The sequence below is a fragment of the Perna viridis genome, chromosome 3 (assembly GCF_037379345.1).
Source record: "Perna viridis isolate PV_CMFRI_1.1 ecotype Kerala chromosome 3, ASM3737934v1, whole genome shotgun sequence".
Classification (NCBI taxonomy): domain Eukaryota; kingdom Metazoa; phylum Mollusca; class Bivalvia; order Mytilida; family Mytilidae; genus Perna; species Perna viridis.
In genome coordinates this window covers 38,476,658-38,492,219 of record NC_142447.1, presented here as the reverse complement: position 1 = coordinate 38,492,219, position 15,562 = coordinate 38,476,658, and the positions used below count along the sequence as shown (strand labels likewise).

Genomic DNA, 15,562 nt, shown 5'->3' with positions numbered 1-15,562 from the left:
TTCATTCATTACCACTTAAAACACACATTTTTTCTTACAAGCCAAACAAGTTTTAAACTGACCACATCCAACTATCTAAAAAGGGAGGATTTAAGGGGTCAGACGCGTCGAAAGAAATGATATGAAGGAAAGCGTTAAAGAAATCTTACATTGATAGAATATGAATCAATGACGAGATATTGGAACGATTGCGTTATCTACTTGATATTTTGACTGAGCTTTATACAGATTTTCCAGTCGTGGTTTTCGATTGCAGACTCGAGCGACATCAACTTCTATTAATTTTTGACAACTTCCGTTTATATTTGACCATATGGTACTTGGAGCGGGGAATGCGTAGCGGGGAATCCTATACTGAACTTTGCTTTTGCAGCCTTAGTATCAATAAGTCCGAATTTCAAACATATTTTGCAGTATGACCTGTGAAGGTTTGTGACGGATGATGTCATTTTTATATTCATATTTATATAATGTATCATTTTTCTTTGGAGTCATTTGACTTTCTGATTTGTCAATTTGCTTAGGTTTACTTGTGTTTTTTTTTCTGCTGTTTTGACGCTTCTTTCTTCGTTTCAAGAGACTTTAACTTTTGCCTTTTTCCCTTGTGGGCACAGACTTTCATTTATTTTTAACAGATTACGAACATACTACTAGACAAAAACATCAAACTATTTCGATTATCGACACAGATGTAAGCAGTGAATATTTTATTTTCATCTCGATACAAAATGAAACTTTAGGAGTTATTTCTTGTACATATATATTATAAGTTTTTTTTTTATATCTTACGATAAGGTTACAAAAATACACCAGTTTACATAAATAAAACCATGAACTGAATAGGGAGGTTTGGGGTAATCCCTCACAAACCATTTTTTTACAAATATTTTAAACAAAATTTTCTTCATAATGTGTTAACTTGGAATTACTAAGAGATTTTGAGCAACCTTTGCAAATCAAACAGAAGTATTTTGTTTTTTATATTGATTAAAGATATAGACAAGAGTAAAACATAATATTTCGAGGCTTGCAACTTTTTTTTTTAAAAATCTTATTGAACGGAATGTGTAATTATTCCCACTTCTAACTAAAACATGTTATTTTTGAGTTGTTTCTAACTACATTATCTTAATGGGCAAAAAATATTAATTGTATGAAATTGAAAATATGACAATAATCCTTAACACATCTCAACGGCCACCTTGTCGCAACTGCACTTATGTCATTATGTCAAATTGTTTACCCTATTCAACGACACCAAGAAAACATTTAAATGTAACCTAACACCTTTCATCCCGGTAGGATTATTTCGCCATATCAAATTTTCTTATATAGACCATGATGCTGAGTTAAAGTGTCTTCTTTTGTGTTTAGCAATTTTCAGGATTTTGGGGTATTTTGTATCAATGTGAAACACATTAATTTACTAACTTTATATTTCTTTTTTTTTCGAAGACAATATTTTCCAGGTCTGTTTCATTTTTTTGTCCACTGTTGAAAAAAAACTCATTTTTTTTGCATGATGTGTAGCGTGCTAGTTATGCAATTTTAAGGGTCATTTGATAGTTTATCACATATATATGAAAAGCCCGAATACTCAAAGGAATATTGGTACTATGGTACTTAAATAATGTATTATTGACTTGTTTTTCGTTGTTGTTGATAAACACACTGTTTGTAAAATACTATTTCTTTGATTAAAACTTCTGTTATATTTGTTAAAGAAAAATGATAACAAAAATGATCAACAAAATATGGTGACTAACAATCATATGCGTTCACAAAGTGTTCCTATAATGTAGCATGTACAAATTCAATTAAGTCCACAACTCAAGTAAAATTTGTCGACTCAAAATGGCGACGCAATATGATCAACTATATGACAATTGTACAAAATTTGAACAAAATCTGTTGAGTATTTTCTTGTTTTGCGTCAACAAAGTAATGTGTAACGGACGCAAGGTCATTGGTATTTATTTGTCCCATTTTGAGATAATTATTTAGTACTCCTTCACTGAAGATAAAACTGTTAGGTAAGACATCGTACTTTGATTGGCCGTAAGATAAGGCACCTTTCATGGCACGGCCCGACCGTACCGGATTTCATCTAATTTTTCAAACAAGAGGATACAAAGACTATATAGATACCCTGAACCAGAATTTTTGGTTTTGACTCGTGCATTAGTCATAATTTGTTGTCGCCTGGATATCGCCCATCCTTCAAGGAATTACCTTTTACAGAAATTGCCCAAGGGGGGGGGAGGAAGATGAACTGAATTCAAGAGTGCATATTTGTGGGGTATTGAGAGTGTAGGGATTTGTAAGAAATGAAGATTTAGGCTTTTGTGAATAGTTAGTAGCAATTATAGCGGATGCGGTTTATTTTATAGAACTGGTCTTAGGGGACTAATTTTGGGAAGGGTTCTGAATGGCTGTGATATTGAGAGCAAAGCGACTTTACCGCCATTTTTTGGGGGCCAATTTCGTTCAGACGGGTGAATACTTCATAATTATTGAAATGTGAATGGGATTGATTCTCATAGAAAATGGCCAAGGGGATATCCTTTTAGAGGACTTAGTTTTAACGATTTTTACACTTCACAGAAATTGATCGAGAAAGACTACTATTTTGGGAGAGTACTAAAGTCAAGAGCGCATATATCGGCACGTTGGGTCCATTAAAAAAAACCTGTCGCATTAATAGCGACTCCATATTTCGACAAATTACTTCAAACTTTGATGAATAGTGAATAGCAACAAAATCTTGATGGGTTTGATTTCTACAGAACGGTCGAGGGGGACACTTTTCGGAATTAAGGGTAAGTGACTGAACTAAGAGTGCATGTCAAAGTGTGGGGGAGGGGGGGGTGAGTTTTTTAATTTCCAATGTTAGTACTTATTTTAAACTCTTGCTTACTACCATTTTGGCTGAGTTATACCTCGGAACACTCCACAAGAATGCGTAAGCGTGTTTTGTTTTTTTTTTCATTATTGATTCAAACATTCTTCTGTCTCCGTGTAAACCATGGAAATTGAATTACGTTATCCAGGCTATGCTTCTAATAATGAACTTTATAATCCAAATGTAAAATTTGTTCTGATGCACCCTAGAGGTTTGCATTTAATGTTCCGAGATTAATAACTACCTTGCTTGGAAGGAAACATATAGAATAATTTGAATTTAACATTCTGCTTCATAATTATGTGTCCCCAATAAAATTAATTTGCCACCGTCCATATTTTCAAATGCAATACAGGTATATAATGATTGTGGAGAAGGTACATTACTTGAGGCGTCATGGCTAACCCTTGAACATGAATCAACATGACTGCATCAAATACAAATAAAGAGTATGTTTAACCACTGAATGCAGTTTATGTAAATCAAAAATGTACACAGATCTTGTACGTGGATAAATAGCTGCTTAGATGCACACTAGTGTAGCATTAGTTTTAACTCAAGAAACTGAATTGTGTAATGCCGATAGATTTGAGACATTGCACACACTCTTACGCAAACATATAAACGGGTCCTTTTCTAAGCCCTGCTATTTCACTTTTTTTTATCGTGTATTTTTCAAGAGAATGAGAGGTCGAACCTTTTCAATATCAAATTTTACCATTTACTAAATTTAGATGTTTGCTGTGTCTACTCCATATTTGTGTCGAAAACTCATTTCGAAGAAATTCAATTTGTAAAAGAAGAAATACTTTGAGCAGGCTCATAAAAAGAACTACGGTGGATGAACACGGCCATGCAAAAAAAATATATCGTTCCATCAAGACATGATGTCGCTCTCTCAAGATAACATGTCACTTGAAGAACCACCAATTCAAACCTAACATCTTGTGGGAACGACATAGTATCTTTAGGAAACAAGATAATTTTCTTGAGGGAATGACATAGTATCTTGAGGGAGCGACATAGTATCTTGCAGAAATTACATAATATATTGAGTGAACGACAGTTTTATTACATAGATAGCAAGGATTTACCGAATGTTCCCAGTATGAAAAAAAAAATCGATATTTCACAGTTAAGTGAATTCTGTAATTTCTTATTCGTGCTTTTCCCCGCCAAAATTGAATATCAACCCGCCGTTTACAAAAAATGAAATTTACATTAAAAATAGCAACGAATAGTGGTGGAACCTATATAATATTAAAAGTCTGAATTCTTCAAATTTGCTAATCGTCAAATATTCTCTGCCAGTTTTTGGCTTACTTTTAACATCCGAAATTGCTCGAATGCGACATGCTCTAAAATCCACTAGAATTTTGGTTCCCTTGATATGATTACTCTTTCGTAACCGTGATGACTCGAATGTTTTCAATTAAACAACTGGTTACCAGGAACCAGATTAAACAACTGGCAATGACTATCTATAGATATCGGGGCCATGATAATGTATATGACCTATATTATATAGTCAATTGTAACGAGCCCCTGTGTTTGAATCGGAAACTGGGTAATATTACATAAATTCAATGCTAACCGATCATCTCATCTTTATACAGGCTTCTAACGAGCCCATGTGCCTGAATCGGAAACTGGGTACTGTTCAATGCTAACCGGTCATTTCATGTAAACTTCCTGTTCTCGTACAAGCAAGAAACACACGTAGAACACACGTGTATGATTTTAAGAGGTATATTTTTATCTCATACGAGCTAAAACTATGAAGCTATGGCGGTAACCACGGCAAAGATCTGCAGCATAACGTGGAGTGATAATATATAATATTAATTATCCAACTATTTACGAATATAAAGTACTGAAATGACGAGTTCAAGAAGTCGCTAACGGTATGAGTGAATAACCAAAATATGATCGATCGCTCGTACTAGGAAACGCAGTAAGACTCGTTAAATCTAGGCGTTCTGCGGCACTCGTGACCATATTTTGGTTATTCACTCTTTCCAATTAATTATCCTATTAATCGTAAAGGAACATCATATCTTTTGGGAACGACTTAATTTTTTCCCACATGGCCGCATTCTGCTTCCGTATGATCTTCCTCTAGTTACAAAGGAATGTATTTTTATTTTATTGAGTACTGTCCATGAATCAGATGATATACATGTAGTATTCATTATTTGAATATACTATATTCACCGCTTTTACTTTTTTTCTATTTCATATTTTGAATGATAATTTTAAGTTAAAGACAAAAACCATTTCTTTGGTTACAGATATCTTAATATTGATCTTATCATTACAAGAAAAAATCACTTTGTATTGACACCCAGTGACGACAAAACGGAAGTAAGCTCACAGGGATAACATATATGTAATTTTGTTTCTTTAGAAAAACACAGACATTAGGCAATTAGTATTAAATCATTTTACAATGCTTTTGATTTCTTTTTGAGATTTTTGTCAACGTTTGAAATCTTGCCGTTTAATCCTTTGATGATTTTTTTCAGTTTGTGTTGTTCCTTTTTCATCTTTCCTAAACGAGCCTTTCCTGAAGAGTTAGTGCCGTTAGTATTTTTTTCCAAATACCTTTCAACTTTCAATGAATCTTGTTCAAGATGTAACAGACGAGAATAAAAAGGAGAATTTGTGCCAAACAGATTACTCAATTTAGTCTTGTTTTTTCCCAATTCAATTTTTTCAAAAAGCGGACGTAATTTTTGTTTTAAAATATCCACTTCTTTTTTCATTTCCATGGCTATTTCTGGAGGGATACTGCTTGAATTTAGCATTTGTTGCATACTCGATCCATTTTTCCCATTGTCTATAACATTATACATATTAGTGAGAGAATCTTCTAGCTCTTTTTCTAACTCCAAAGAACCTTCAAATGATGCATTTTGCGTCGAAGTATAATTTTGTGCCACTTTGTGCAATTTATGTTTATGTGTTGATTCGTTATGATGTGCTTTCTTTCGATGTAGTTCTTTTTTCATATTCTTTCTCGATTTCTTGAGATGCGTCCATTTTGTCATATTTCCAACTTGTTCTGTATTATTTTTCATATCTTCATGCTTTTTCTTAGCTATTTTAGCCGTTTCGTGTTTTTGTGTATCTGTTTTATTGCTATTTTTTGTCAGTTTCTTGACCTTACCACTCTGATTTCTAGATGGTTTGTGCTTGTTTGTTGCTTTTTTATGTTTATTTATATTCTTTTTCTTTTCTGTTGTCTGTTTCATTTTCCTCTTAAGTATATTATGCGCAGATTTGGTCTCCACATTTCCATTTTTATGAGTTTCCTTTTCCAATAGCTTATCATGTTTTTTATTTTTTATTGTTGTTTTATTATTATGAGATTTTATTTCCTTTTTTGTACCTTTTGCTTTCAGTTTCGTAGCATTCGTTGTCTTGATGTGATGGTGAGACGGCTGTTTAGTTTTTGCCTCAGAATGGTTGTTGGCTTTTATTATCTTTCCATTACTTTTATCTTTCTGGTTTTCACTTTTGCCAGCCTTTTGTTTATGTTTTTGTATTTTCTTATGATGTTCTTGTGATTTTGTTATACTCTTCGATGGCATTTTCGCCTTTTTCTCTTTCCTATTTGTTGATATATTTGTTTTAGCCTTTTTCTGTTGTCTCTTCGATTTTCTGTTACTTTTAATTTTTGCCTTTCCGTGTTCGTTAGCCTTTGTTTTTTTACCATAAGTGTTAACTTTCATTATTTTAATTTTCCCAGTATGCCGTACGTGGTTTCGTGCTGGTTTTATATGTTTTTGTGCTGTATTTTCATCTTTCGCAGACTTTTTCACCTTTTGCTGATTTTGTGTAATTTTTTCCGATACCGTCTTCACTTTTTTTAACGTTCCATTCTTAAACGCTTTTGTTTTATTGTGTTTCTTCTTTTGTGTCGATATATTTGTTTTAGACTTTTCTGGATGCTGTGTCGGTTCTCTGTGCTTTTCAATCTTCACGTGTGTCACATTGCTTTTATTCGTGCCTTTTTTCTTTCCAATAGTTTCTACCATCTCTTTCTTGATCTTTCCATGCTGATGTTTATGACTTTGTGTTGACTTTTGATTGATGTGTGTAATATTCCTATTTTCCGCTGGTTTTTTCACCTTTTGGTGATGTTGTGTGCCTTTTTTCGATACAGTCTTCACCTTTTTCAATTTTCCATTCTTAAATGTTTTTATTCTATTGTGTTTCTTCTTTTGAGTCGATGTAGCCTTTTCCGGCAGCTTGGTGGGTTTTTGATGCTTTTCATTTTTCATATGTGTCACTTTGCTTCTATTAGTATCTTTTTTCTTTCCAATATTTTCCTCCGTATTTTTTGTAATCTTTCCAGCCTGTTTTTTGTGACTTTGTGTTGGCTTATGAATGATATGTGTAGTATTTCTATTTTCCGCTATTTTTTTCGCCTTTTGATTATTTTGAGTGATTTTTTCCGTCTCTGGTTTCACCTCTTTCGACTTTCCATTCTTTAATGTTTTTATCTTTTTATGTTTCTTCTTTTGTGTTGGTGTATTTGTTTTAGCTATTTCTGGCAGGTGCGTTGGTTCTCGACCCTTACCATTTTTCATGTGCGACACTTCGTTTTTATTAGTACCTTTTTTCTTTCCATTATCTTTAACGGCCTCTTTCTTAATCTTCCCAGTTTGATGTTTATGACTTTGCGTAGGCCTATGAATGATATGTGTTAGTGTAGTATTTCCATTTTCCGCCGGTTTTTTCACCTTTTTCAGCTTTTGCGTAACTTTTTCAGACACTATCTTCACTTTTTTCAACTTTCCATTCTTAAATGATTTTATTGTATTATGTTTCTTCTTTTGTGTCGTTGAATTTGTTTTAGCCTTTTCTGGCTGTTGTGTCGTTTCCTTGTTTTTTTTATTTTTCATGTTTGTTAGTTGGCTTTTATTCACGTCTTTTTTCTTTACCTTACTTTTTACCGCCTCTTTGTTTACCGTCCCAGTCTGCTGTTTGTGTCTTTGTGTTGGCTTATGAATGATATGAGTAGTATTTCTATTTGCCGCTGGTTTTTTCACTTTTTTCAGCTTTTGTGTAACCTTTTCAGACCCTGTCTTTACCCTTTTCAACTTTCCATTCTTGAATGTCTGTATTTTTGACTGTTTCTTCTTTTGTGTTGATATATTTGTTTTAGCCTTCTTCGGTGGCATCTTCAATTTATCGTTGGACTTTTGTGATTTATTCTTTTGGGTCACCTTTTCTAATTTTTTCCTTGGCTTTTTTATTTGTCCATGTCTTTCATTGTTTTTTTTATTCTTGATATGTTTTTCAGTATTTATTTTCGTCGTATTTGTTGTTCCCTGTCCCATAAGTCTAGCCATTACATTGTTAGACTTTTCGCGCTTGTGTGTTCGGTTTTCATCTTGTTTTTTCATAGTAGCATTTTTTTGCACTGTATTGTTTTTCATATGATTACCTTGTTCCTTTAATTGCTGTTTAGACAGTGCATGCTTTCCATGTTTTCCTTTATTGTTCATCTTTGCTGACTCTTTCACTACTTTCGTTTTTTTAACTTTATGTGATTGCTTCTTTTGTGGTTTTCCTTCCACAGCAGTTAATGTTTCATTCACCGCTGGCTTTACATTCATTTTTTTATTCTTAATTTTATTTTTTTTAGCAGGGCTCGATTTCAATGAAGTCTTCATTTTATCCTCAATTTGTAGTAATTCGTTTTCCATTTTATCAAGTTTTTGGGTTATTGGGTTCTGATTTCTTTTGTTTTTCTCTGTAAAATTTTTTGCTACCGTCGCTAGTTCCTTATTTAGGTGTTTAAATTTTTGCACTTGCTTGTTCAGTTGTTTTGGTCTTAGTGCAACCTTTTTCAATTTATTTATCATAGCTGTCTTTATCATTTGCACAAGAGTTTGCTTTTTCACTTTTTTGCCATTGATTATGAGATTATTCTTTTCTGCAGTTTTTGCTACGAGTTTTTTTGCTTCTTTGAATTTCTTAGATTTTTCATGCACATTATCATGTATTTGTAGTTTTCCATGTTTTTCTGTCCTTTTCTTTTCTTTAGTTTTCTCTTTCTTTGGTGTTTTGATTCTATGTTTCTCCTTATGCTCTTCTAGTTTCTTTTTCTTTGACGTAACTGCATGCTTCTTGGTTGGAATATGGTGTTTTTCTGTCTTAGGTTTCTTTTCCTCCGTCATTTTTTTCTTGTGTAATTGTAATTTCCCTTGTTTATTTGACTTTTCTTTCTTTTTTGTTATTTTTTCAGCCTTCTTGAGTGCTTTTTTCAATTCGTAAGACTTATTGTTGTCATTTTTATGCTTTTCCAATAGTTTCTTAGCCGCAACCTTTTCCTTGTCTTTATTTTGACCCTTCTGTTTCTTTGGTGTTTTTATTGTATGTTTTTGTTGATGTTCTTCTGGTTTCTTTTTTTTTGACGTTACTGCATGCTTCTTGGTTGGAATATGGTGTTTTTCTGTCTTATGTTTCTTTTCCTCCGTCATTTTTTTCTTGTGTAATTGTAATTTCCCTTGTTTATTTGACTTTTCTTTCTTTTTTGTTATTTTTTCAGCCTTCTTGAGTGCTTTTTTCAATTCGTAAGACTTATTGTTGTCATTTTTATGCTTTTCCAATAGTTTCTTAGCCGCAACCTTTTCCTTGTCTTTATTTTGACCCTTCTGTTTCTTTGGTGTTTTTATTGTATGTTTTTGTTGATGTTCTTCTGGTTTCTTTTTCTTTGACGTAACTGCATGCTTCTTGGTTGGAATATGGTGTTTTTCTGTCTTATGTTTCTTTTCCTCCGTCATTTTTTTCTTGTGTAATTGTAATTTCCCTTGTTTATTTGACTTTTCTTTCTTTTTTATTATTTTTTCAGCCTTCTTGGGTGCTTTTTTCAATTCGTAAGACTTATTGTTGTCATTTTTATGCTTTTCCAATAGTTTCTTAGCCGCAACCTTTTCCTTGTCTTTATTTTGACCCTTCTGTTTCTTTGGTGTTTTTATTGTATGTTTTTGTTGATGTTCTTCTGGTTTCTTTTTCTTTGACGTAACTGCATGCTTCTTGGTTGGAATATGGTGTTTTTCTGTCTTATGTTTCTTTTCCTCCGTCATTTTTTTCTTGTGTAATTGTAATTTCCCTTGTTTATTTGACTTTTCTTTCTTTTTTATTATTTTTTCAGCCTTCTTGAGTGCTTTTTTCAATTCGTAAGACTTATTGTTGTCATTTTTATGCTTTTCCAATAGTTTCTTAGCCGCAACCTTTTCCTTGCCTTTATTTTTACCCTTCTGTTTCTTTGGAGTTTTTATTGTATGTTTATGTTGATGTTCTTCTGGATTCTTTTTCTTTGACGTTACTGCATGTTTATTATGCTTATTATGCTTCTTACTTGGAATATGGTGTTTTTCATTCTTCCTTTGTTTCTTTTTTTCAGAAACTTTCTTTTTTTCTTTTTGTTTTTTTATTTTGTGTTTTTGATTGTGAGGTTCTGGTTTCTTTTTCTCTGGCGTAACCGCATGCTTGTTATGGTTATTATGCTTTTTATTTGGAATATGGTGTTTTTCATTCTTCCTTTTTTTCTTTTTCTCAGAAACTTTCTTTTTTTCCTTTTGTTTTTTTATTTCATGTTTTTGTTGATGTTCTTCTGGTTTCTTTTTCTTTGACTTGACTGCATGGTTGTTATGCTTATTGGTTGGAATATTGTGTTTTTCTGTCTTCTTATGTTTCTTTTTCTCAGAAATTTTCCCTTTTTCCTTTTGTTTTTTTATTTTATGATTTTGTTGATGATCTTCTGCTTTCTTTTTCTTTGACGTAACTGCATGCATATTATGCTTATTGTGATTCTTTATTAGAACATGGTGTTGTTTTGCCTTGTTTTGTTTCTTTTCCTCTATAACTTTCTTTTTGTGCACATGTAACATATTATGTTTTCCTGGCATTGTATTACCCTTTTCAGATTTTGCAGCCGTCTTTGGGGCTTTCGTCAATTTATTGGGTCCTCCTTGTTTATGTTTATGCAATTGCTTCTTCGTTTCAGCTTTTTCTTTATGTTTTCCCTTTTTCAAATCGTTTTTCGGTTTGATATGCACCTGTGGTTGGTTAAATTTCTGTGCCATTTTTGTTTTATTCTGTTCTTTTTTGGCAGTTAATTGTTTAGACGTCTTTTTGGGTTTTACTGGCTTTTTCACTTTTGTTGGCTTCAAAGTTTTTTTCACTGTTGCCGGTTTGGCTGGCTTGTTCACTTTAAGTGGTTTCAAAGGCTTTTTAACTTTCGATGGTATGGCTGTTTTTTTCACTTTTGTTGGTTTCATCGGCTTTTTAACTTTCGATGGTTTGGTTGGATTTTTTACTTGTATTGCTTTCAACGGCTTTTTAACTTTCGATGGTTTGGCTGGCTTTTTTACTTTTGTAGGTTTCATCGGCTTTTTAACTTTCGATGTTTTGGTTGTTTTTTTCACTGTAGTTGGTTTCAACGGTTTGTTAACTTTTGATGGTTTGGTTTGATTTTTCACTTTTGAAGGTTTTAACGGCTTCTCAACTTTCGATGGTTTGGTTATTTTTTTCACTTTTGTTGGTTTCAACGGCTTTTTAACTTTCGATGGTTTGGTTGTTTTTTCCACTTTTGTAGATTTCGACGGCTTTTTAACTTTCGATGGTTTAGTTGTTTTTTTTACTTTTGTTGGTTTCAACGGCTTTTTGACTTTCGATGGTTTAGTTTGCTTTTTCAATTTTGTTGGTTTCAGCGGCTTTTTAACTTTCGATGGTTTGGTTGGATTTTTCACTTGTATTGGTTTCAACGGCTTTTTAACTTTCGATGGTTTGGCTGGCTTTTTTACTTTTGTAGGTTTCAACGGCTTTTTAACTTTCGATGGTTTGGTTGTTTTTTTCACTGTTGTTGATTTCATCGGCTTTTTAACTTTCGATGGTTTGGTTGGATTTTTCACTTGTATTGGTTTCAACGGCTTTTTAACTTTCGATGGTTTGGCTGGCTTTTTTACTTTTGTAGGTTTCAACGGCTTTTTAACTTTCGATGTTTTGGTTGTTTTTTTTACTGTAGTTAGTTTCAACGGTTTGTTAACTTTTGATGGTTTGATTTGATTTTTCACTTTTGAAGGTTTCAACGGCTTTTTAACTTTCGATGGTTTAGTTATTTTTTTCACTTTTGTTGGTTTCAACGGCTTTTTAACTTTCGATGGTTTGGTTGTTTTTTCCACTTTTGTAGATTTCGACGGCTTTTTAACTTTCGATGGTTTAGTTGTTTCTTTTACTTTTGTTGGTTTCAACGGCTTTTTGACTTTCGATGGTTTAGTTTGCTTTTTCACTTTTGTTGGTTTCAACGGCTTTTTAACTTTCGATGGTTTAGTTATTTTTTTCACTTTTGTAGATTTCGACGGCTTTTTAACTTTCGATGGTTTAGTTGTTTCTTTTACTTTTGTTGGTTTAAACGGCTTTTTAACTTTCGATGGTTTAGTTGGCTTTTTCACTTTTGTTGGTTTCAACGGCTTTTTAACTTTCGATGGTTTGACTGGCTTTTCCGCTTTTGTTGCTTTTGAGGTTTTTTTAACTTCTGATGGTTTAGATGGCTTTTTCACTTCTGTTGGTTTCAACGGCTTTTTAACGTTCAAAGGTTTGGTTGGTTTTTTCACTTTTGTTGGATTCAACGGCTTATTAACTTTCGATGGTTTGACAGGCTTTTTCGCTTTTGTTGCTTTTGAGGGTTTTTTAACAGTTGACTTTTTGTTTGTTTTTTTCACTGTTGTTGGTTTTGACGGTTTTTCAACTTTTGATGGTTTAGCCGGCTTTTTCACATTAAGCGGTTTCAACGGCTTTTTATTTTTTGATATATTTGCTGGCCGTTTTGCTTTTGTCGCTTTTGACGGCTTCTTAATTTTCGATAGTTTGGCTGGCTTATTCACTTTTGTTGGTTTCAACGGGTTTTTAACTTTCGATAGTTTTGGCGGCTTATTCAATTTTTTGGGTTTCAACGGCTTTTTAACTTCCGGTAGTTTTGGTGGCTTTTTCACTTTTGTTGGTTTCAACGGCTTTTTGACTTTCGATGATTTGGCTGCATTTTTCGCTCTTGTTGCTTTTGACGGTTTTTTAACAGTTGGTTGTTTGGTTGTTTTTTTCACTTTCGTTAGTTTTGATGTTTTTTGAGCATTTGATGGTTTAGTTTGCTTGATCACTTCTAGTGGTTTTAATGGCTTTTTAACCTTTGATAGCTTTGCTGGCTTCTTCACTTTCGTCGCTTTTGACGGCTTCTGAACTTTTGATGGTTTGGTTGGTTTTTTCACTTTTGTTGGTTTCAACGGGTTTTTAACGTTTGATGGTTTAGCTGGCTTTTTCACTTTCGTTGGTTTTAATGGCTTTTTAACTTTCGATGGTTTGGATGGTTTTTTCACTTTTGTTGGTTTCAACGGCTTTTTAACTTTAGATGGTTTGGCTGGCTTTTTAACTTTCGATGCTTTGACTGGCTTTTTCACTGTCAGTGGTTTTAACGGCTTTTTAACATTTGATGGTTTTGCCGGCTTTTTCACTTCTGTTGGTTTCAACGGCTTTTTAACTTTCGATTGTTTGGCTGGCCTTTTCACTTCAAGTGGTTTCAATGGCTTCTTAACTTTCGATGGTTTAGCTGGCTTTTTCACTGTAGTTGGTTTCAACAGCTTTTTAACTTTCGACGGTTTTGAAGGCTTTTTGACATTTGATAGCTTGGTGATTTTTTTTGGTTTTGATGATGATACCGGCGTATTTGCATTTATTTGTTTAGTTGGCGTCTTGGCTTTTGATGTTTTTGATGGTTGTCTCGTCTTAATGACTTTTGATGGTTTGGTTTTTTTCTTGACATTATTGTTCTTTGGTTTTGTCGTCTTTGTAACTTTCGCTGGTTTGGTTTTTTTCTTCAACGCGTCCTTCTCTTTTTCTTTTTCAAAGATTTTGTTATATATATCATGTAGTTTGTCTTTGCTGGATGGCTGGTGATATTTTCTATGCTCATACTTATAAAGCTTATCTCCCTTCTCGGCAACCTCATTTTTTTGTTTTGATGTCTTGGTTACTTTTAATGGCTTTGTTTTTTTCTTGACATTAAAGTTCTTTGCTTTTGAAGTCTTCGTGACTTTTGATGGTTTGGGTTTTATCTCGGCATTATTCTTCTTTGGTTTCATAGTCTTTGTGCCTTTCACTGGTTTGGCGTGTTTCTTCAATGCGTTCTTCTCTTTTTCTTTTTTAAAGATTTTGTTAAATTTATCATGTAGTTTGTCTTTACTGGAAGGATGGTTATTTTTGTTATGCCCGTATTCATTAAGCTTATTTCCATCCTTGGCAACCTCATTTTTTGGTTTTAAAGTCTTCGTGACCTTTGATGGTTTTTGTTTTTTCTTGACATTATTGTTCTTTGGTTTTAAAGTCTTCGTGACCTTAAATGGTTTAGGTTTTTTCTTGACATTAAAGTTCTTTGGTTTTAAAGTCTTCGTGACCTTTGATGGTTTTTGTTTTTTCTTGACATTATTGTTCTTTGGTTTTAAAGTCTTCGTGACCTTTGATGGTTTTGGTTTTTTCTTGACATTAAAGTTCTTTGGTTTTAAAGTCTTCGTGACCGTTGATGGTTTTGGTTTTTTCTTGACATTATTGTTCTTTGGTTTTATCGTTTTTGTGACTTTTGCTGGTTTGCTGTTTTTCTTCAATGCGTTCTTCTTATCTTCTTTTTCAAAGAATTTGTTATATTTATCATGTAGTTTGTCTTTGCTGGATGGGTGGTGATATTCTTTATGCTCGTACTTATTAAGCCTATCGCTCGTCATCTTGGTAACTTTTGCTGGTATGGGCTTTTTCGTCTGTGCGTTCTTCTCTTTTTCTTTTTCGAAGATTTTATTGTATTTATCATGCAGTTTATCTTTGCTGGATGGTTGGTGATATTTTCTATGCTCATACTTATATAGTCTGTCGTTTGTAATTTTATTCCTTTTCGATCGTTCGTTGTTATTATCATTGTCATATTGTGTATTCTCTGCTTCTCTTTTTTCTTTACCCTTTTCTTCTGGTTCCTCACTTTTGTTTCGATTTGTTAAAGTATTTGCCTCATCTGAGTTTTTATCTGACTGTGTAAGTGTCTGACGCTCAACGGGAGTTTCACTTCTTGTGCTCTTTTGATTACTGTTGGTATTTAAAGCTTCTGTCAAAAAATCTTTTGTCTTCACAGAAACAGCTTCTGATGCATTTCTGTTAAAGAAAAATAACGAAATTATTATTTAACTAAAAAAAAAGAAAGAAAACTAAGTTTAACTTTCATTCATTGTAGAGCATAGTTTATTTACAGTTATTCGACTGTGTGTTACTAAAATGCGGAAACGGAATAATGGATGCATATATAGTAATACAAAGGGAACAAATTGAATAAAAAAACAACGGGAGTTTTTAAAATTTTTGCCATGTATTTCTAGGAGGATAGACGGGAGTTTCATGGAGGGAAATCGGCTGAATCTTTCAAATGAATTATTTCTGAAGTATGGACTGCAGCGTATACATTGCTGATACAAAATTGCAATATAGAAATGAAAAAAGTATTAACTAAAAAAAGAAACTTACTCTGTTGCGTATTTTGGAGTATTTTTTATTTGGTTTTTGCCCTAGGTTTATTCCGGTCTTGCCTCCCACTTTCCGTTCCATGTTCTGTTT

General features: G+C 33.1%; 1 protein-coding gene across 1 annotated transcript in view; it reads right to left on the bottom strand.

The window, feature by feature from the left end:
• LOC148622171 (uncharacterized) overlaps window positions 1-15,562 on the bottom strand; it is an 81,790-nt gene that overhangs the window by 10,084 nt on the left and 56,144 nt on the right. Inside the window, exons 2-3 of the mRNA XM_088574109.1 lie at window positions 5,350-15,106; window positions 3,840-3,910 (exon numbers count right to left, since the gene is read on the bottom strand). Coding sequence (XP_088430235.1) covers window positions 3,840-3,910; window positions 5,350-15,106 — 9,828 coding nt within the window. The remainder of the gene's footprint in view (window positions 1-3,839; window positions 3,911-5,349; window positions 15,107-15,562) is intronic.